The sequence below is a fragment of the Phaseolus vulgaris genome, chromosome 3 (genome assembly GCF_000499845.2).
Source record: "Phaseolus vulgaris cultivar G19833 chromosome 3, P. vulgaris v2.0, whole genome shotgun sequence".
Taxonomy (NCBI): Eukaryota; Viridiplantae; Streptophyta; class Magnoliopsida; order Fabales; family Fabaceae; genus Phaseolus; species Phaseolus vulgaris.
Genome location: NC_023757.2, coordinates 50115485 through 50139783, shown reverse-complemented (window position 1 = coordinate 50139783; position 24299 = coordinate 50115485). Strand labels below are relative to the sequence as shown.

General features: G+C 31.4%; 2 protein-coding genes across 7 annotated transcripts; both read left to right on the top strand.

Annotated features, from left to right (window-relative positions):
- Positions 1-3534: 3534 nt before the first annotated feature.
- LOC137808460 (naringenin,2-oxoglutarate 3-dioxygenase) lies at positions 3535-7005 on the top strand. The gene is made up of 3 exons (XM_068609586.1): positions 3535-4182; positions 5885-6313; positions 6411-7005. The coding sequence occupies exons 1-3, from the start codon at positions 3817-3819 to the stop codon at positions 6711-6713; spliced, it is 1098 nt and encodes a 365-aa protein (XP_068465687.1). The 5' UTR covers positions 3535-3816; the 3' UTR covers positions 6714-7005.
- A 6275-nt stretch (positions 7006-13280) lies between these two features.
- On the top strand, positions 13281-23936 carry LOC137808459 (calcium-dependent protein kinase 28-like). Of its 6 annotated transcripts, XR_011080711.1 has the most exons (14): positions 13281-13856; positions 13994-14124; positions 14271-14312; positions 16517-16628; positions 16721-16799; positions 16966-17135; positions 17325-17451; positions 21729-21844; positions 22139-22246; positions 22369-22431; positions 22662-22832; positions 23035-23227; positions 23352-23460; positions 23631-23936. XR_011080711.1 is itself a non-coding variant. In XM_068609584.1 (13 exons), the coding sequence occupies exons 1-12, from the start codon at positions 13551-13553 to the stop codon at positions 23191-23193; spliced, it is 1584 nt and encodes a 527-aa protein (XP_068465685.1). In that variant the 5' UTR covers positions 13281-13550; the 3' UTR covers positions 23194-23227; positions 23352-23592. The 6 variants fall into 6 exon arrangements, 3 of the variants coding, with proteins under 3 accessions (XP_068465685.1, XP_068465684.1, XP_068465686.1); XR_011080710.1 differs by having other exon boundaries at positions 23035-23460; XM_068609584.1 differs by lacking the exon at positions 23631-23936 and having other exon boundaries at positions 23352-23592.
- Positions 23937-24299: the final 363 nt, after the last annotated feature.

Sequence of the window (24299 nt, the reverse complement as noted above, 5' to 3'; positions counted from 1 at the left end):
TTCAACACAGTAAAATAATAATTCAACCAAAGCAATAAGTAACGGATAATAATTTTTTCAATTTGCAATAATTTGTGAAGAACAAGAATAATGACCGCAACAAAAACACACTGAAAGAAGATACAAAAATTTTAACGTGAAAACTTTCTGAATGTGAGAAGTAAAAATCCCGAGCACAAATAGTCAATCAAGCTCTCCACTATAAATTAAGGTTACAAGAGAGTCTCAAATCACTACACATATTGTGCTCAATAATAAGCTAAATAGCAAGACAACAAAGATTAAACATAGAACAATAAACTAGAAAATTCACAAAAACCGCAGCCTCAAGGTCTGTTCCGATGACTTTTTAACAATTTGAACGGTCTCAGTCTCTGCATGTTCATGTAGAACCCACAATAGAGTCATCTTTTATCATTATGTAACCTATATTTAGGATTTATGTTTTCCAACAACAACATTAATGATGAATCCTTGTTAACCTTTAAAATAGGTAGTGATCAACCATTTGAAGTAATGAAGTGCAAATATCTTTATTGGTATAAATTATGTGTCTCTTTTAATTTCATCAAATAAAAATAAATTATGTTGATATCCTAAAAAATGACCGATAATCATGTCATAAAAAATTTCAACATCTTCATTTTTTGAGATAATATGACTTTTTAAACAATATAACATGCATTCCATATATGAAATTCAAATTTGGGATTTTTTTTTATTAAATCCTCTCATTCTCAATACATTGGTAGTTCATGGGAGCACTTTTAACATATCATCAAGATTTATAGGTTTAATCTCATATCTTATGCGTACGAGATATTCTGCAAAATTGTTTGTAATGGTTGCATGTTTTGTTGTAAATGCAATACATTCGTGTTATTTCATAGGAGACTCAACAATACATGCATAAATTATGCCTTTGTACCTTTTTAAATAACAAACAATACTTGATGAACATTTTCTCCTAATATCGTCACTTTTCCCCAAAATGGAGCATGACAATTTAGAATAATAGAATAATGTTCGATTTAATGCCTCCAAATCAATTTCTTTAGTCATGAGTGTTTTATCCTAAATAATTGTCGTTGTTTATGTTAGTAACTTGTTGTTTACTTATTGAACAAAAGAAATCCGTCTCTACATTAATATGAAAATATACAATTCAGTCACCGTATAATGTGGTAAAAAGATATTTAACTTATTACTTATGGTCTATAAAAAAACATATTTGACTTTGCTTATAATTAATTAGATCTAAAATGGTATTCAAAGCAATCAAATCATTATTCAATTTGTGTACATTGTCAAACTATCTATATTAATATTAATAGCTCTTATTGTATGATTCTTTCTACTAGAGTATTCTCAAACGTATCCGAAAATCGAGATCCTTAATTGTTTGACCATACTAAATAAAAAGGTCATTTAAAGCCCTCAATAAAATATTAGTTAAGTCAACGTCCATAAAAACACATGTGTTTTTATATAACATTAACAAATGGGATTTCTCTCTGATGAATACAATTTTTTACTATTTTACGTGTTGAGTGTATTTGTTTTCTTATATTAAAATAATAGTAATAAAAAGACTACCTCCAAAATAAATAAAATCTACCGACATAAAATTATAAAAATTATATATATATATATATATTAATTACCTTTTATGATTTTTTTATAATTTAATAATATTTTTTATTTTAATAATTATCTATACCATTATATTTAGTAAGTTTCTTGGTGTCATCGTTTAATTCAACAATTTTATCCTCTAATAAATAAAGATAATGATTTTATTCATTTAATAAAATAAAAATGTGTCTATTATGTTCTATGCGCATGTGTCAAATTATTATCCTCTTAACAAATTAGTATACTCTTAACATCAAACGAATCCAATCAAAGCAAATTGTGTCATTTTAACAAAATTAGATTTGAGGGAAAAAAAAATTATGACACAACATTGAATAACTATAACAAATATTTGAACCGAATGTGGTATTCAATCTAAATATTTTATTTTATTTTATTTTGATTATATATATTGGTTCTGCAATATCAACTTACACTAGTATAGTTATAAATTTCATTATGAAAACCAACTATGTACTAATTATTTTTTAATTTAACAGCTAAAACTAATTATTCATTGGAAATATTAAATGTGTTAGAGTTTATTTTTTCCAATATGATAAGGTTAACTTTGTTTGAAACGATTCTTCTAAACCGGATTAATGTCTTACTCAATAATAATACTAAAAATGGTTATACTCATCTTTTAATTCTTGATGCAAATCAGAGCACGCTTCATCCACTTTTTTCCCCATCACAACTTACTTAACACAAGGAACAACTTATATAACTGGAACAAATTGCACAACTTAACTTAACACCATAATCATGCATTTTTTTCTTTGCACTAAAACTCTTGAGACCAAAATTGTACGACATTCAAATTTAAAGCATAAATTTTTTTTAAAAAAAAACTTGACTTTTATGTACACGCTTATGATTATTTTTCAAAGATGCTTGAAATAGCTAGTACACTAATCGGTGTAGTATTTGAAAGATTTAATTCAATTATGTCAAAATATTCTGCTAATTAATCATGGAATTTATGTCACGAAAAAAAAGTTGATCAACAATAAACTGATTTGTCGACAGCACGTAACAGCGGGTGGTTCTAGAATATATATACTAGTAATTTCTTTATAATAATTTTTTGTATATACATAAAGTAAAGAGAGGAAAATAAAAGAATTATAATTATGATAAGTTTAGATATATTTTAAATAAAGAGAGTAATAATAATTTATTTTTGAGATTTGTTTGGTTTATAAGTTAGTTATATCTAATTATTCAAATAAAATTTGAATTTGTTGGGGGATTGCATTAGCAGGTAAAACCTATACAGCATAGTGTCAGTATAATTTCTAAAATGTAAGACACGTAGACACAAATTTATATATTATATAATTATAAATTATATAAATTGGCAATAAAGATTTATGTACATAAGTATGTTCCAGATTTTTTTTAGCAGAAAGATGTTTTTCATGATACAATAAGTTTGAGTTTTTAAAAAATTAATGTATTTTTCATTTTTAAAATTGTGTTAGAACCGTGTTAGAATTGTCAGAAATCCAATAAATATTTTTTGAATTGGACACTTAATGGATACTTATCCTATAAGTGTCATACGAGTGTCGATGTTCGATACATGTATCTGACACCGACACGCCATTTTAAAGGAGTGTTCAAACTTCACAGGTTAAAACTAATTAAGAATTCAAAAATTACATAAAACTAAGTTTTGTTGAACCTCGACCCATTTAAAATATAGTTATTACAACACATTTATTTATTTCTGTCACACACAACTATCCTATATCAATAATAATACTGGGATTATGGAATTATTTAATAAATTATGAATTTATTTTTAATTATGTTACGTGTGTGTAATAGTAACTTGAATAGTAATCTTCGGGTTAGCAGTTTTCACACCCTTACCGATCTGGATCTGACTCCGAGTTACGAGCTTGAAGGGATAAAAGAAGTGCAGAGAGTTAGGTAAGAACGTGAGAGAGACTTAAATAGAAGAGGCTAATAAATAAGGAGAAAGCGTAGGAAAGAAAGAAAGAGGAGTAAGTAGGAGCTACCACTCTACGTGGCCATGCTCTTTAACACAACACCACCCAATCTTCCAATATTCTACCAATCCTTCAACACTCTGCATTCTATTTAACCTTCTCAACTCCCACAAACTCCTCAGTCCCACACCGCTCAACACACCAAACTCATTTCACCATCATGGCTCCCACACCCAAGACTCTCACGTACCTCGCGCAGGAGAAGACGCTGGAATCCAGCTTCGTCAGGGACGAGGACGAGCGCCCCAAGGTTGCCTACAACCACTTCAGCGACCAGATCCCCGTTATTTCTCTCGCCGGAATCGACGACGTCCATGGCCGCAGAGGGAGCATTTGCCAGAAAATCGTCCAGGCTTGCGAGGATTGGGGTATTTTTCAGGTTGTTGATCACGGCGTCGATCAGAAACTCGTCTCCGAAATGACTCGTCTCGCCACCCAGTTCTTCGCTTTGCCGCCGGAGGAGAAGCTTCGCTTCGACATGTCCGGTGGCAAAAAGGGTGGCTTCATTGTCTCCAGCCATCTCCAAGTAACATTCATTCTTCATTGTTTTCCATTTTTTAACCTTTTTTTTCCCTTAAACATGCAAACTTTTTATTTTTTCTTTATAAATTATTTATTTTAATATCTCAAATCGAAATTATAAGAGAAATGATATATTCACAACATGTTCTACTATATAACTTCTAATTGATGATATAAAAAAATATTTTTGTAATTTCATAAAAAAAATTAAAATTTTTAACAAAGAGAAAGAGTTATATATTGAAACAAGATTATCAATATATATTTTTTAATTATAAAAAATAAAATAAATTCTCTCTACGTAGATAATAAGAAGAATTTGAAAGAAATGATATTTAAATGTAAAAAAAACCTTCTGTTTGGCGCATAGAAAAATTATGAACTAATACTTTATTTAGATTTGATAATGGAAGGTGAGTGAAAACAAAATGAAAATGAATGAAAAGTATATATTATTACTAATTTATTTTATTATTTTAATAGTATTGTTTAATTATTTATTGTTGTTATAATAAAATAATATTAATAAGATGTTTATGATATAATTGATAAATATCAATAATTATATAACACTTTTTCATAAACATAAAAATGAAAAGACTTTTATAATTTTGAAAATAATTTGAAAGTGATTGTCAAAAAAACTTATTTCTTATTTGTTGAGAGGTTACCATTTTTCAAGATATATTGGTTGAAAATTTCACATTATTTATGCAAATACAAATATTTCATAATATATAACTTATTAATAGTCTAACTTTGAGTTAAAGTTGGATTTTTCTTCTTAATAGCAAAACTCAATTTATAAGCAAATTCTATAAAATAAGTCAATTTTATAAAATTAAAATAGTTTAAAATTCATTTCTTAATAAATTATATTTAAACTTTTTGTTTGTATAAGCTCTTTTTAGTTCATTTTTATTTTGAATATTTTGCAACTTCTCCATATACCACATACTGAATTACACTTTTTATAAGAAGGGAAAAATGGATATAGAAAGTATTTTCAGACAAGAGGATTGATGGTGTAGGAATAATTTTATTGGTAACATTAATTGATCATTTAAGTGCCAATAACCAGCCATTATGGCCCTTTTAATTATTAGATAGAAAATGATACTAATTGCCGTTATAAACACTTTAATTGTATTAATTTAGTTTGGGTAACCTAAACTTAGGCTTAGGCACAAAACAGAAAAGTTGGAGCTAAATCCACCATTCATTTTCTTGTCCATGTGTACCATGCACTGCCATGGAAAATTTTTGTGCTCATTTATTTTTGTTTTTGTTTGCTCCTAAAATGCAAACACCTACCAAATGTTTATCTTGCGTTACTCTTTGTCCTTGCATGTGTTTTCAAGATTGTGGAAAATTTTTGTTTGACACTTCAAACAGCCACTTTGCCGGTACTTATAATAATATAATAATATTTTAAACTAAAAGATAACATAAAAATAATTCAAATATTAGTTTATTAAGATTTTGACTTTTTTACACGATTCTCAATATAATTATTTTAATATTTTTTATATTATGTAATTTAAAAATTATTTTTTATTATATTTATTTTTAAATCCATCATATCAAAAAATTAAATAACTCTAGAAAAGTTGTCAAATATCATTTTACATGTATTTATCGTTGAAAGTTTGAATATTCAGCTTGGTTTGAAAATGAACGATGTGGGGTTTTTTTGGACATGTCAGGGAGAGTCGGTGCAGGACTGGAGAGAGATTGTGACATACTTTTCGTACCCGAAGAAAGAAAGGGACTATTCGCGGTGGCCGGACACACCAGAAGGGTGGAGAGCGGTGACTGAGGAATACAGTGAGAAGCTGATGGGGCTGGCATGCAAATTGTTGGAAGTATTGTCTGAGGCAATGGGGTTAGAGAAGGAGGCTTTGACCAATGCATGTGTTGATATGGACCAGAAGGTTGTGGTGAACTACTACCCCAAATGCCCTCAACCTGACCTCACTCTCGGTCTCAAACGCCACACTGATCCTGGCACCATCACCTTGCTGCTTCAGGACCAAGTCGGTGGACTTCAGGCCACCAGAGACAATGGTAAAACCTGGATCACTGTTCAGCCTGTCGAGGGTGCTTTTGTTGTCAATCTTGGCGACCATGGTCACGTGAGTACTAATCATTCATTTCATTTTATATACATCAATATACGATTACATCAATCTTAAAAAAAAACATTGATATCGTTCTTGCATATGTATGCAGTTTGTGAGCAATGGAAGGTTTAAGAATGCTGATCACCAAGCAGTGGTGAACTCGAACCACAGCCGTTTGTCGATAGCCACGTTTCAGAACCCAGCACCAAATGCAACTGTGTACCCTTTGAAGGTGAGGGAGGGAGAGAAGCCTGTGCTGGAGGAACCCATCACTTTTGCTGAAATGTACAGGAAGAAAATGAGCAAGGATCTTGAGATTGCAAGGATGAAGAAGCTGGCTAAGGAAAAGCAATTGCAGGACCTTGAGAAGGCAAAGTTGGAGACCAAGCCTTTGAAGCAAATTCTTGCTTAATCAGTCTTCAAACATACATAAATAATTATCATTTCCCACTAGTTTGGTGCTTTGTGTTTTTAGTTTGAACTTGTCTTTGAACCCTAGCTAGGATCCTCCTGATATCTACATGCAAATAAGTGGCACTGCCTTATTGGTTCCATGATGGTCTATCATTGCACTCACACCACCTTATTTGAGCAGAGGATTTAAATATGTAATTCATTTTGAAATCACTACTTTGCTAAGTAGATTCTCTATTGTAAAACCAGCATTGTGATATTCCAAGTAAAACTGAATTCGATTTTTTAAATTTGAGTTATATTTGAAACTAAATTTTTCATTAAAAATATCAATTAACTATTTGAGTAGAGATTTTATTAAGAAAATTGTTAGATACACATAGGACATTATAAACATATTGTAATCATACATACGCATTAATTATAGAAAAAGTGCAAACATAAAATATTCTTTAGTAATATCTTAATATAATGACACCAAAATTAATTTGAAAGGCATTTTGTGTCTTTATTGAGAAAATGTGTTAATAAGATGTTTTTTTAATCCACGGGTTGTCTTCAAGGGACCCATGTAAAATAAAACCGAAATTATGAAAGTACCCGAAAATTCTGTAGTGAATTGAGCCACACTTAATAAATATTTGCTTATTTTACTTAAATAATGTCCAAAAAATAATCACCAGATTTTGGGACTGAACATTCAGCATGTATATATTACTATTGATTAAAATATTTAATTTCTGTAAAGATAGTCGAGTGTTGGGTTGCTCGGTTTCTACTTCCTTTTAAAACGAACTTTTCTTTTATTATTTTATTTTTCGTTCTCGTAATCTTTAGGTTCGGATTATATTTGTAAAAAGACACTCCTGTCGTTCAAGTAAGAATTCGATATTTGACACTCGACACTATTAATATTATGTAATGACATACCTGATTCTTGTAATTTGTGTCTATTTATATGACTATCATTGACCATTTGTTATTAGATTAGATTAGGGAGTTGAATCATGCTTAGAAGTGCATTACCTAGTGTTTGATCTTTGATTAATTTCATTAATCCTATTTAGGCGTAATGATTTTGGTGATGTCGATCGACGAGTCATGATCTCAGTCGTCCGGATCGTAACAGTACACTTAACAACATTCTATGTTTTATAAAATATTTTTTCATTTTCATTTCTCTAAAATTTAAAATCATTTTAAAATTATAATATTAATTTTATGAAAAAAAAAATTATAAATCTTAAGAATATTTTGAAGTATCTCAAGCTAATATTTTATCACAATATTTAAATCTTAAATTTAAATAGACTATGAAAATAGTAGATATGTAAACCGCTTGAATCTCAACCGTTCACTCTACCTAACTCTCCATGTCCCCATGCTTATTTGTAAGGTACTAGTTAATAAAAACAAATTTATATTATATGAAAATATAAAAAATAATATATTATTTTTTATAAGTAAAATAAGCTTCTATATCCGTATAATAATGAGCATAAAATCTAATGGTAGAAAAGACGTGTGAGTAGACACTATAAAACATACGTTATATTTTCTGAATTTTTCGTTTTTATTTTCCCTTTTTAATCAACATTCAATTCTTGAATTGATTGTCTTATTTCTTTTTCGTTTTTTACATTCCATAGTTATATGAATATGTGTTTTGATACTTTAATATGTTAATTTTAAATGTTAAAGTATTTTGATACTTCATTAAATAATATTTTATAATAAACACTAAAGAGAGAAGACTTTATTTTACAATTTTATAATTTGATTTTTGCTTTGAAAATATTTATGAAACTAATTCATCAATATATTAAATCAAAAGATGATGACAAAATTAATATTTTGTTCCAGATAACTCAAAAATATTAAAATTAATTACATTATAAAAAAATATTTTTTACATATATTTTTTTATACAAAAACTGGAATAAAAATAAAATAAAATAACGTAGAAGTATACAATTTAAGTAATTAAAAATTAAAAAAAAGTGAAATAAAAAAATGAAAATAAAATAAATTAAAGAAAGATAATAGTTATCATTAAAATTTGTCTTAAATAATTTGTAATAAATAGTAAAAATATATAATTACTTATCAATTTATTTTTAGACTCTAAATTGAAAAATGAAAGTCGATGATTTAAATACTTTTTTATAAATAATTAATTTTAAAAAAAAATTGGTAAAATATATATGGTAAAGATTTTTTTTTATATTTTTTATTATTTATGTATTGTAAGTATTATATTTTGTTTGATAAATTAAATTTTAATTTTAATTTTTTAATTTTGTAAAACTTGTTTATCTATTTTAAAATAATATTTTTTTAAAAAGCATATAAATTAGACAAAATTTGAATATTTTTTAAGAAAATATAAATATATTTTATTATATAATTTTTAAATATATATATATATATATTAATTATGATGTTATCTGAAATTTATCCTTGCAAAATAAAATCTTAAAAATAATTTGTAATGAATAGTAAAAAATATATAATTATTTGTCTAAAATTAATTTTAGACATTAAGTTTAAAAAATTATATCTGATGATTGAAATACTTCTTATATAAGTATATTTTTTTATAAATCTTAAGAGTATTTTGAAGTATCTCAAACTAATATTTTTATCACAATATGGTATATTTAAATCTTAAATTTAAATATAAATAGTCTATGAAAATAGTAGATACGGAATTGCTTGAATCTCCACCGTTCATTGTACCTAACTCTCCATGTCCCACGCACCCCTCAAATTCTAATATCTAAAGGTCTGCTTAATTATTTGTAAGGTATGGGTGTCCCATATGACTTATTTAGAGTGATCTTTCAAGTTTTATTTAAACTTTTAAAAAAATTCATTTAATTAAATAAATTAGATTTTTTTACTTACGATTTTTTTATTATGGTAGGCCAGTATGTTTGTTTATTTAATTATAATAAAATTAATATATAGATTATAATTTTACATCTAATATTTTCATAAATTCAATATTTCATATCATAGAAAATGGATTATTATGGTTGAGTTCATGAACCACTTGAACTATTAAAAATTTGACCAAACTCTAGGTTTTATCCACTTTCTTTGCACATATTAATTTAAATTGATCCTTTTATGATTCATATTTCAATAGTATTGACAGAAAATGCCTTAAACAGTTGGATAATGATAAAGAAATTTATTAAGTATTCATGCCAAGTCAACTGCATCATTAACACCAAGTTTCACTAATCCATAGATGATAAAGCACGCATATCAATGAGCAAAAAGAACACCATAAATATGCCATGGATGACTTAACTAAGGCATGAGCCCAAGCACATGCTTTAGAAAAAAGATTGAGAAGAAGAGTAAAAGAAGTGGCTTGAAACCGACAAAGTAAGTGGCTAAGAACTTTGACGGGGATTTCTCAATTGTGATTAAATTATAGGTTATAATATCACATCACAATTTGAAATGTTCTAATTTGTACTTCATTAATGGAAACATAATTTATAATTTATTATAATTTAAAAATAATGTTATTAAGTGATATTTTTTTATTAGTGCATGTGTCTCAATTGAGGTTCTTTTATTATTGGGGGTTATTTTTTTCCTTTTTATCAAAATGGGGTTCGTTTAAAAAAAAATACAAAAATGGGGCAAGTCGTGCCAACTTGACACGACTTCATATGTGGAAGTCGTGCTAAATTGACACGACTTTGACACGTCAACCTGAAGTCGTGCTAATTTGGCACGACTTTGTCAACGTCATATTTTTTTATATATATATATTTTTAAAATAAATATATATATTATAATTATTTAATTATAATTAGAATTATAAGTTATGTAATATTTGAAATTAAATTGATAAATAATTTTTTTTACGAATGAATAAATACATAGGTAAAGAAAATTAGGAAATTAATAATCAAACTTGGAATTGAATTTTATTATTAAACCTGTCTGTGCGAACAATTGTTTCTATTGTGACATTCAGTTCTATAATGTGAACATCTTTTTAGCTTATTTGAATTGAATTATCCACAAAAATAATTCTCTATTTATTTTCAAATAGCACTTCTCAAATAAATATATTACGTTACCGTCAATCATGATCCATATACGATTATCTAATTTTTTTATTGCTTAAAACTAACACCCTTGAAAAATTATGTATCAAATTAATTTAAAATATTACATAACTCACTACTCAATATAAAAAAAATGACGTGGACAAAGTCGTGCCAAATTGGCACGACTTCAGGTTGACGTGGCAGTTTCAGGTTGATGTGTCAAAGTCGTACCAATTTGACACGACTTCTGCATATGAAGTCGTGCCAAGTTGGCACGACTTGTCCTATTTTTGTATTTTTTTTTAAACGAATCCCATTTTGGTAAAAAAGCAAAACAAAAGCCCACTGTGGGAAAAAAACCGTCAATTGAAGACTTTGTGATGGAATTATCAAAAAGAGTTGTACAAAACTTTTTTGTGTACATGTCTTGACTTAAAATCGTAATGATGTTTAGAGTCGTAATGGGGTTTACAAGCATCGTGTGCATGTCTCAGCTCAAAGTCATAATGAGGTGTACAAACCTTGCATGCATGTCCTACTCGTAATGAATATTAAAATCTCGATTAGAGCCATAATGGGTTGTGCAAACTCTGCATGCATGTCCTAGACGTAATTAGGATCAAAATCCCAAGTAGAGTCGTAATAGGAAACCTTGCGTTCATATAACGACTCAAAGATGTAATGACATGTACAAACCTCGCGTGTGTGTCTTAATCGTAATAAACCGTAATGGGTGTACAAACCCATCGTGCATGTTTTGATCTTAATGAGAATTAAATTCTTGATTAGAGCCTTAATGGGTTGTACAAACTCAATGTGCATGTTCTAGCCATAAAGAAGATTAAAATCCCAATTAGAGTCATAATGTGGTGTACAAACTTTGTGTGCATGTCCTAGTTGTAATGAGGATTGAAATCTCAATTAGAATAGTAATTGGGCCTATAAGGCTCATCTGCTCGTTTTTGTGTTGTTTTGATTTGCCTTTTTAGTATTTTTATTATAATAGAGAGAGAATAATTTTCTCCTAAAGTGCAAGGCCTGCATTTTTTTTAATCAAAGTGACAATTAGAGTCATGTGTGTTTGCTTAAGGACCAAAAAGTAGCCATTCCACCAACGCCATAAACTAACTATCGCTAGTCGTTGGTGGTAAAGAGATGGGGAGTCACCTTATGAGAGGATTGAGAGGAACTCATAGCTTACAATATTATTGACATTGAAGACGATGAAAGAGGGGCTACCATCGCTAGGGATATTAGAACCTAGGTGTGGTGGTTGACACTGAGTTCGTTGCCAACACATGTGAAGCCGTTGAGGCTGAAGGAAGAAGGATTTGGTAATGCATATTGCAAACCCATTGAGGAGGCAACTACTATGACAATCATGCCAAAGGTTTCCAACAATGCCTTCACCCAAATGTTGAGTAAATTCAAATACCAGCCTGGCCAACCTTCTAAAGAACACGCTAACTATCTTCCATAGGCAGTGCCAAAATGTTTTAGCCAAAAATACCTCTGTTTAATTCGTAGGGTTTCTAACTAGAGCATCCATAATTGCCCTTTTACATATTGAGAGAGACATTCATAAGTCTTAGTTAGTAGCTATGTTATCATTTGAATCTTAACTAATATTATCTAATCTTTAAAGTTTGAATTTTCCTTATCGATTTTAACTAAGATTCAGGGTAGTTTTATTGAATCTTTCTTTTAATGATTAATAAGCCTTGAAACTAACTCTTTATAAAAGTTACATTCCCTTTCAATAGAAGATCAAACTAACTAACTATGTATATGGCTACAAAATTGAAAAGACATTGTTGTATTTTTGTTGGTGAAAAGAAGTATAATTATCCATCATCTTCATACTTAAAAATATCATAAAGAGGTGTAAAAGTTGAAGTAAATATGATCAAATTAGTGATTGAGAGAAAGAAAAAAATTTATTTTCCACAAATAATGCAAATTCAATACTTGAATATTTAAGAGAAAGAAAAAAATATTTACTTTCCATAAATAACACTAATGTTATACTTTAATTGAATATTCAAGAAAGAAGTCTCATACTTCACGAGGATGATATTAATCTTTAGTAAATTAAGTTGTAGAAGGTTTTCTAATATCAACAAAAGAAAATATTTTTTGACAAGAAATCTAACACACAATTATACTATTACAAATTCGAGGTTAAGAGTTAGGCTACACTAAACTATAACCTCATAGAAAATTAAAGAGTTATAGTCATACTTTATTTTTCAAGTGAACAAAATATAATCCATAAAATTGATTGAAAAAAAATCAAAATTTAAAGAAATAAGATTTCAATTACATTTATTTAATATAAGAGGTTGTTTGAACCCATAGTTTTGCATATTAATATTTATTTAAGCAAGTTTAAGATTTGAATTTTATGAACAAAGAAACATTCATTAGTGTTGTTGAGTGGTTATAGCAATTAAATTAGTATATTTAAAGAATTAAAAACAGTATTTAAAGGGTGTTTAATTTCCATAGAAGGGGTTGATCTGTAAGGGGGAGTTGATTGGGGAAGGGGTGTCATCCCGACCCCGTCCCGTTATCGCTCTAATCCAAAGGTTTTCTTCCGTTATTCCTTTGCATCACAGTTCACACCCCTTTGTCTTTCTTCCCCAAAGGGATCACAAATGCAACTACTTTAATTGCTGTTATTGTAGATAGATATTCTAACTTTTTTTCCAAGCTCCTCGTGATTTCTATCTTTTAAGCGTGTTCGACCCTCTCCGACCATGGGAATTTGCTATTCCGCCACCAAGGTCAGCGTCTTCAACGGCTCCCCCGTCACCGTCAAGAAAAACCGCAAGCGCGCCGCGGCACCCGAAAAGAGGACGCCGACGGCCAATACCGAACGGCACAAGGCAAGTTCGCGGCACGTGCCGTGCGGGAAACGCACGGATTTTGGTTACGAGAAGCATTTCGATACGCGGTACACGCTGGGCAAATTGCTGGGACACGGCCAATTCGGTTACACCTACGTAGGAATCGACAAAGCTAATGGCGATCGCGTCGCCGTTAAGAGGCTCGAGAAGAGTAAGGTATTTTCGCTCGTGTCGTATAAGTCATGAATCTTGCGATTGCGAATGAATTGACTCGAATTTAGTGCTTTAAATTCGTTGGTGTGTGTAATGTTGGAATTGATTTCTGATTTTTTTATTCTTGAATTTGGTGGCAGATGGTTCAGCCTATTGCCGTTGAGGATGTTAAGCGAGAGGTCAAGATATTGAAAGCGCTCACTGGCCACGAGAATGTGGTTCAGTTCTATGATGCGTTTGAAGATGATTCTTACGTGTACATAGTTATGGAGTAAGTTGCTTTGGTTGCCGTTTCTTCTTTTGTTGCTCTGATTTTTCAGCACTTGGATATGTTCTGGATTTGTGCTTTGGGAGCTCAATTATCAAATTGTAGTTTGTTTTCTTTCCATGTGATTTATATTTGTGCGTGCTTCTTAGGTTATGCGAGGGTGGAGAACTGCTTGATCGGATATTGGCCAAGTAAGTATTGTTTGATTTGGATGTGATTGCTATTTTTGGAGCAGTAACCTCAACACTTTAGTCCCAGAGATTGAAAGTGTTGGTTACTCCAGTGCCTTACCTTATACAACTTTTACTACAGTCCCCGACTTATCTTAATGTTACAAACTATATTATTCAGTTTTAAGTGAAAAATTTACTGGACACGTACTAAAGCGATGAAACATCAATCCTTTAATTTGCTTCACGTATTAGCATCCGATACTGATACTCTTGAATATTTCCAATACTTATTGGTGAAGTATTCAATCCTTTAAAAAAGGTGATGAAAATTCAAGAACTTGAGACATATAGAAACATTGCCCCTTGATGAATCAAAAAATAGAAATTGTTCTCTTCATGGATTACCTCTAGAAATGAGTGAGATTGATGGTACTTTTCCTATTTGTAGATGATATCAAGTAATATATTATGACACTGATTTATACTCTTTTTTTTTTTGTATTTGGATTTGAAGAATTACAATTATATTTTACCATGTTTTGTATATTTATGTATACACTTATATTTCTTAATTATATTGTATTAGGGGTGTAGTTGGGCTAGAGATGTCATAGTTTTGGCCCAACTTGAAATATTGATTAGACCATTTATTTAGGTAAATTCTCCCTCCACCTTTATACTTTCCCCTTGCACCTTCATATTAATTGTGAAAAGTCGGTTTTATCCTTTTTAAAAAGTTTAATTAACCCCAAATGAAACATAACCTCACACTTTTAAATAACCTGAGTTGCACTCCCCGCACCCTCATACTTCCTTTCCAATCGTATCACTTCCATTCTTCTTCAATCGCAATGTTCGAGGGAACAATTCCATCAATTGAGCGTGTGTGATAGGGTTGTCGAGAAAATTTGTTGTATTCGACATTTCCAGTGTGAAGATAATTTTTTTTTAGTTCTCCATTTTTGCACCTTGCTTGTTTGTTTTCTGGGTTTTGTGACTTCCAAGAAAATGAAAAAAACTAAGCAACGAAAACACTGCCACCACCAGCTACCACAAGCAACCACCACCACTTGAAAATGAAGAAGACGACACCACACTCACCATATTACTCAAAAGAGTATTATTGAAATAAAAAAAAATTATGAAGGTGCAGGGAGAATTTTCCTTTATTTATGTCAAAAAGATCCAATCAAGACTCCAAAGAATTATACTATATAACAATTTACATTATGTGTAGTTAAACCGTGGAAAGACAACCCGAACTAGTCTTATAAAATGCACGGTGTCTATTTTCAAATTCAAACTCATCCAAATCCACTTTAGCTCAGACTGGACCGACAGTTTGGGTTGGGTCATGCTCATCCCCAAGGTTGTCAAACTTGAGTTTATGATCTTAGATAGAGAAAATGAGTTAACTCACTATCAAACTTTTTTTCTAAGTAAACTCAGGTAAAACTCTTTAAACTTGTACTCACAAACTCTCGAGTCAGGAAGTGAGTTAACAAGTTTTGAAATAAAATCAAATGTATTTTTTGTTCGACTTTTCCTCCCTCCCACAATGCCAATATTTTATTAGACTCAAATTATATGAAGAAATTAACTCCATTTTGAACTGTTTTCACATTAAGAACTTATGTTTTTTACGAATTTATATATGATTTAGTCATCTACGTAGTTTAATCTTATTTAGCACTAATGTACCGTCATAATTCATTATTGTGATTTGCTACTTTTCTTTATTGTGAAGTGGAAATATTGAATTACTGTTGTATTAAGACTATTATAATATGCATATATGCCATTAATAGACTTTTAATATTATTTATGTTAGGTACAGTCTACGAGTTTACAAGTTGATTTTATGAGTCAAGTTTACTGAAGCTCCACGAGTTTATCTAAAATTTTTAGTTTGACAACCGTGCTCACCCATTTATTGTAAATAATTTTAGAATCATTGTATCCAATAAATATTTGTCCATTATTGACCAAAGCTAATTAAACATATTATGAATTTGGGGAGTAAAATGAAATTTTTGTAAATTTATAGACCATTCTTCCTAACCCTTATAATCTCAAGGGGGGCAAAGTGGAGGTTTACTCATTTTGGTTATGTATAACTTTTGAAATTCTAAGTTGAAATTGCAGAACCAGAGTCAACAATGATTTGTGAGTCTATGTTTATGTGTACCAGAACTTACTTCCTCTTCTTTTGCTTCAATCAGGAAAGAGAGTCGTTATACCGAAAAAGATGCAGCGGTGGTTGTAAGGCAGATGCTCAAGGTTGCAGCTGAGTGCCATTTACATGGTTTGGTGCACCGAGACATGAAACCAGAAGTATGGTCAAGCACTTTACATATCTGACAAATTTGTATAAAGTGGTAGTTATATGACTAGATGCTATATGGTGAATTATTTTTCTTCTGCAGAATTTTCTTCTTAAATCCACTAAAGAAGATTCACCTTTAAAGGCCACAGATTTTGGTTTGTCGGATTTCATTAAACCTGGTGAGGGAGAGTCCTCATTTGCATGACCAATTTCTTTCTTTTTCTTGTCTTCCATTTTTTGTTTCGGACTTATTTTCCTGTTTCTTTGGTAGAGTTTCAAGACATGCTCTTGCAATTTTTATTTGAGAATTATAATTCTCTATCGCTGAAAATAAAAATCCTGCAGGAAAGAAGTTTCATGATATTGTTGGTAGTGCTTACTATGTTGCACCTGAAGTATTAAAACGCAAGTCTGGCCCACAATCAGATGTGTGGAGTATTGGTGTTATTACATACATATTGCTGAGTGGGAGACGCCCATTTTGGGATAAGACTGAGGATGGTATTTTTAAGGAGGTATACTAGATTATTATCATGTAATTTTCTGATTTTACCTATTTATGTGGGATTTTTTATCCATTCATGTTTCCTAATGACATTTTAAGTCTATGACCTTTACTTTAATTGTCCACATAATTTTTAATATTTACAAAGGAATTTGCTAATGTTTTTGTTGTCGTGTTTAATTTATAATCTGATATGCAGGTTTTACGGAAAAAGCCTGATTTCCATCGGAAACCATGGACAACTATAAGTAATGCTGCAATAGATTTTGTGAAAAAATTACTGGTAAAGGATCCTAGGGCAAGGCTAACTGCTGCTCAAGCTCTATGTATGTATCCTGTTGTTTTCTTACAGTTCGAAGACTGTTTATTATGTTATTTGAGCCTTTAAGTGATTTTTGTCTCATCATAATAGTAATAATGATGATGATAATAGCAATATTATTTTTGGGTGGTTGTTCTATATAGCACCTAAAATTTAGGCATTGAATTCATAATGCACCCCATTTTAAATGCTACTTTATTGTTAGAACTTAGAAGATTTTTAAATTTTTTGATTTAATGCTCTTAGAAAGTTTATCTCGATACAAAACATGTTGAACCAAAAATATGTGAAGGAACTGGAAAAGACTATCGAACATGTTCTAAACTTGACACCATCTTTTGCAATTTTGTTAACTTGGGATTTCCTAATTGAGCATGAATCATAATTGGAGAGACCGTAGCTGCATGTATTGATGGTAATGGATAGAGATAGTAAAGACCATGTGATTGGGTCAATCGGGCAACAAACAGTAAATTAAAAGGGCAATTAGGAACATAGAGTCAAATGTTGAGAAGGGTTGGGTAAAACCAATGCCGCGTCCGTGAACCATTGATAACAATAATAAAAAGAAAATTGGCAGCTTTAGTAAAAGAGGAGAAAAGGCAACAATTGCCAGATATATGTGATCAGTTGCATCAGAGTCAATAAACCAAGGCCCAAAAGAAGGGGATTGAGAAAGACAAGCAGATGAATTATCAGTATGTGTAACTAAAGCAATGTTACTAGTGAATTGACATGTCGCACTCCATTTGATAAAATCTTCAAATGTTGTTGAAGATGGATCATTTGGGAATGTAGGAGCAACAAGTGACTCAGCAGTGGAAGTGGAATAATTAAACTCATTCATCTTCTCAATATAAATAAAACACATGTGTTGTCTTAGAAACACATGTGTTGTCTTAGAAACACATGTGTTGTACATAACCTCACACTTGGTTAAGATAAACTTTCTAAGTTGATATCAGAGTCTATCTTAGCGAAGTTTATTAAGCCTATCGTGCAACCTATTATTGGGCCCTTCTCTATTTTCATGTTTGATGTTCTCATCGTGATTGGAGATCTCATATCAATTAGTGATATGACCAATATATGACCAAATTATAATATATAAGATGAGTGCAAACCTTATCTTACTAAGCGAGTTTTGTGAGATTGAGTTAATCTTAAAGTCCACTTTCTAAGAATTACAAATATATAAATTTAGAATGATACCAAATATTGAACACTACCATGGTTTAAAATTTTGTTTTTATCTTTTTTCAGTGAGATCAATTTGCCTTTTAATGATAAGTAATTGTTCAGTTATTTGTAATAATTGAAGTTATACATAGTCTTGTTACCACAATCAATTTGACTTTGAAGGTTCACTTAAATTGGTATATGTAATTAAATGCTTGAGTGAATTTGTGTAGCATTGCACTATGTTATCGACAGCCTGGGAAAAATATAAGAATTTGTACGAGAGAGAGTTGGAATGTGAGATGTACCTTTTAAATCAACATTATGTTACGTTTTAATCTGATGATATGTTTCTAAAACTTAGAGCAGTAACCCTATATATTTTTAACTAAATAGTAAACAGATCATGAGAACCAAACAAGCTAGGATGATTGTCAGGACTGCCACCAGGCAAGCTAATATTTCTGGGAAAGCCAGGAGGCCAAATTGGGTAAAGTTGATTTTCTCTCTATATTACAGTACTTGATTTGAACGAAAGAGGACAGCTTTGAGTAGAGGAGGTCATGGGTCAGGTAGAGAAGAGAAAGACAGTGCCAAACAGCCCTAGAAAAGCCACAGCTAAGGATGCATGGGAACCAAAAATTGACAAACCAAGTGCACATCAGGAGGCAAGCAAGATGGTGAGCCAATAGCTATTAAGAGTTGCTAGAAATAGAGAGAGATGTGACATTGTTCACAGCAAAGGAAAAGGACAAGTGAAAAAACACGCCTCCAAAAATAGAACATGAGAGTGGCTTTGGCAGGAAATGAATTCACAGCAGTGATGGTGAAACAGCCGTTGTGAGACTGGAAAAGAACTAAACTTGCTGAAATCATGACATTGCAAGTTGGGGGGATGGGGAATTATGTAAAATGTAAAAAAATGTGGTGGACGAGATAGGAGACAAATGAAGGGCTGAGAACTGTTTGAAATAAGCCAGAAAAATACTCAGTGGAAATTGAAAACTTTTGGGATACTTAGATTAGAGCCCGAATCAGTTTTAAACACACTAGAAAACATCCATAAAGAGAGGAAATCAGTGAAGGAGATGAAGAAACACAAGAGAAGTTAATTTAAAGGAAGAGTCGTGAAGATAATCGGTACCTTGTTGAAATTAGGGGATTTTGTGCCTGAGAGGAGAGATTGTTGACTGAATATAAGATATTGATATTATCGTTATATATATATGCATAATGTATAATATGTATATATATAATTTACAAATATATATCCTTTGATGCCTTAGAATATGATGATGTGTTCATATAACCTAGAGCACTTACCTTTATTCATACTAACAATCCGAACTAAAGAAAAAAATCATGTGACGAGGACAAATGATAATCAATTCTAAGAGATGTTAGGGAAATAGGGAAGTTAAATCCTAAAGGATATATATAAGATATTCTAGGATACAATCAAGATAATATTGGCTATTTTTTATATTCTAATTAAAAGAAAGAGAAGAATGCTTCTATTGTTGAATATTTAATGACTATTGAGAAAAGGGTTTTCCTCGGGTTTCCCTTTCTTGGATAAAGCAAAGTTCCCTTCCAACTGTAATCACCTCATTACTATAAGTACTTTGAGACTAATTATATAACATCCTAATTTGAAACCTATTAATTGGCTCCCCCATGAAATTCCAACTTGTCACATTGTTGGCAATCGCTGTCCTCATCTAATTGTTAACCCTTTGCTAAAATCGTCACCTACATAATCTTTTCTAGGCATTAGTGTATTAGAATTAAGAGTTAGTCACATATTGCTCCTCTTTCCTTTGTTGAACATGTTGGTAGGGAAGATGCTGTTATAAGAACCACGAGAGAATCACATCACAAAAGTTAACTGTTGTAGTTGGAGGGCTCAAAACCTTATGAACCCTACTAGAATCCTATTAAGGCTCAACTCCAGTACCTTGTAATTAGATCCTAACATCTCATCATGAGCCGTAGTCCTAATGCCCATGTGGGATAGCTGACCACCAGTACTGTGCAAAAACTGCAATACTGGTGACCCCAACCACGAGTTTCAACAGACATATGTTGTCCTAAGCGATATCGGAACCAGTAAAACCTTTGTGCTGTCCATGCTGATAAAGGCTATCCTCTATCATTTTCGTTTGATGAATCTAAAGAACTTGATTGTTGCTATCCAACATAGTCAATTGCTCTCTTTAAATAGGAAACTTTTACTTTCCTTGCTCATATTCGACTGTGCCCCCCCACACCCAATTTTTCATAACCAGAGTGGTTCATTGCAATTTTCACTGCCTCCTTATTCCATTCAGATGACTCTGAACTGCACAACTTGAAACATGTCTTCTTTGTCTCTTTTGTCTACCATCTCAAAGCCTTGTTTTTCATCCATTACCCTAGTTTCAGTTTAATCACATTGATGTTATCAGGCATCTTGATGTATGTGATATTAGATTCTGAGGAATGCAGCTGCACACCATGTTCTCTTTTTCTAAGGTTATCTTCTCCAAGGCTTCAATATGTTGCTCCATCTCACCAAATTATGGGTATGGTTGATTGGACAAGTTGTTACAAACCTGGAAACAGAAGAATGAGAATTTAGTGAGATTGAACAGAAGAGTATAGGTTAATGTTCTTGAGAGAAGGGGGATGTAACTGTTCCTACACTGGTGGTTGTTAATAAACAGATACACTAGCTTGAAGTTTCGAAGCTCTAACTGCTTTCTGTCCTAAGTGTTCAGTCATTCTAGCTTTGCTGAATGACCTCGGCAGTTTTTTCTGAAGATTTGCTTACAGTTATGTTCAGTAAACACGATGCATGATGTTTCTGGACAGTGGCAATGCTATATAAACATCACTTTACGTAATATAAAATCTCAGATTGTTTTTGTGCCCATTTACCTAACTATCTTGCACTAAATGGAATGCATTAGCTCTGCATCATGTCTTTAGTCGTCAAGTAGCATTATCTATTTACAGAATTTGCAAAATCAAACTGTATTATTCTATCTACAATGCAAAACATTTTCTTAAGTAAAGCTTTCCCTAATGTTTAACTGTTTCAATTATACCTGATAATTCCAGCACATCCATGGGTTAGAGAAGGAGGAGAAGCATCGGAGATTCCTATTGATATATCCGTTCTTAGCAACATGCGGCAATTTGTGAAATATAGTCGATTGAAACAATTTGCACTCAGGGTAAGAGAAATTAGTTCTTGACTTTTCATGACAGAAGCATGGAACTTTTTGACATCCAGCTTTTTTGACAACTGATTACTGTTGGAATATATGGAAATATCTAATCATATTTTAGATTATCCTTTTAAATTAGTTTCCCTATTTCTTCTTTATCCCTTTGGATTAGTTACCATATTTCTTTATCTTATCAAGATTTATTTCCCTAATTAGCTAGGATTATGATTTGTATAAGGTTAATGCTACAGGTTTTAGGATTATATGAAACACTTAATTTCAATAATTACCTACCTGCAGGCATTGGCTAGCACACTTAACGAAGAAGAGTTGGCTGATCTAAAAGATCAATTTGATGCTATAGATGTGGACAAAAATGGTTCTATTAGTTTGGAAGAGATGAGACAGGTAGTGTTTAGTTTACTGGCTTTTTAACCAACTTAAATCTAAAAACATCACTTTTCTATTGATGAGCAAATTATTCCCCTAAACATTTCCCTACTTTAGTCTAAAGGAAAGATTTTGTGCAGGCTCTTGCGAAAGATCTTCCTTGGAAGTTGAAAGAACCACGAGTACTAGAGATATTGCAAGCGGTTAGTATGTTTGATCTTTTACAAGCAACAAATGTAGTTTTGTTTGCTGGCAGCTTCTTCTCAACCTTTATTCTATGTCTAAAATTACGGAGTTTCTTTGGTAATTGATAATATTTCATTTACTTCTATGAAGATATATGTGGCTTCCCCAAATTACACTTTTCTACTAATGCTGCTTTGTCATACTCTCTAGCTTGCAAAAATAGTATAATTCAATCTTGTGTAAGCAGATAGACAGCAACACTGATGGGCTAGTGGATTTTAGTGAGTTTGTAGCTGCTACATTACATGTGCATCAGTTGGAGGACGACTCTGATAAGTGGCAGCTACGGTCACAAGCTGCTTTTGAGAAATTTGACATAGATAAAGATGGCTATATTAGTCCAGAGGAACTTAAAATGGTTGGTATCAACTTTTGTAAAGGCCCCCACTCATTTATTGCGAAACTTTCTCAAGAAGATTCAAAATAGTTCTCTTTTAGTTTACTATCCTTATAAGTTTATGATTTTTTGGGTGAGGGGTATCTGCTTCTCAGTTTTAGGCGGTGCACATTTGTAAAGATAACGTAGTTGCTATTACTAATATTCCTTTTTGGCTTTTCAGCATACAGGCTTGAGAGGCTCCATTGATCCTTTGCTGGAGGAAGCTGATATTGACAAAGACGGAAAAATCAGCCTATCAGAGTTCCGTAGACTTCTAAGGACTGCGAGCATGAGTTCTCAAAAGGTTTCAAGCCCAACTGTCTATAAGCGGAGAATCTAGAATAGAGGCACTTCCGAGACATAAATTTGGAGATGCGAGTGGAGTTCCTCTTAGTAGTATCTTTTGTGTGATTTTCCTGAAGCTCTTAAGATTATCTCTTCTTTTATGCAAATTTTAATCACTCATCTGTGCTGACAATCTGTGAAACTCCACACCAGTTATTGACTGCGGTATCCCCTTTGCGGTGATTATGTCCACAATTTGACGAGGACTACATCAAGAGGTGTTTGGTAGAGTTTATGTAGACCATGCGTGGATGGGCTTCAGGTATTGCAGTTTCAGCAGTATCATTTATGCGTGGATTGACTTCTTGTATAAATAAAATCTTCTGGCCAAAAATGAAAAGAACAACACTATAAATGATGAAATGAAATACGGATCAGATTCTGTTTTTTCTCACTGTTTTTCCATCTCTTTCTTATTTTCTTTCCCTGCAGAAAGCGAATGCACCCTGCTGTTCTTAGTAAAATGATTGTATAAATTTGGTGTACTGGTTTGTATCTGAAATGTAATTATGTATAGTGCTCATCTCTTAAGAATTAGCGGGAAGATGCCGTAAGAAGGAGTGGTTGAAGTCTTTGATGACTTGCGTTCTATGTACTCTAGACACTAGACATTGATACGATACAGACATTGACATGTAGATACGTATAATTTTCTAAAATGTAAGACATAAGGATACAAATCTATATATTATATAATTATAAATTATATAAATTGGTAATAAAGATTTATGTACACAATTATATGTTTCAGTTGTTTTTGTGGCAGAAAGATGTTTTTCATGACTGATTCAAAATGATTTGTTCCTTATTTTTATAATCATAATAAAAATTATATAATAAGTTTGAATTTTTAGAAAATTAATGTGTTTCTTTTCTTTAAAATTGTATTAAAATCATGTTAGAATTGTCAGAATCACAAATATTTTTTAAATTAGAAACTTCACGGATACCTGTCCTACGAGTATTGGTGTCTGATACGTGTGTTTGACACGGACACGCCATTTAAGAGGCGTGTCCGAACCTCATAGGTTGTGTTTGCTTTTAGTTATGTGATAGGTTTCCTTTCGTAGTAGAAGCGATAAGTAGTCGGGATGTCTTCTG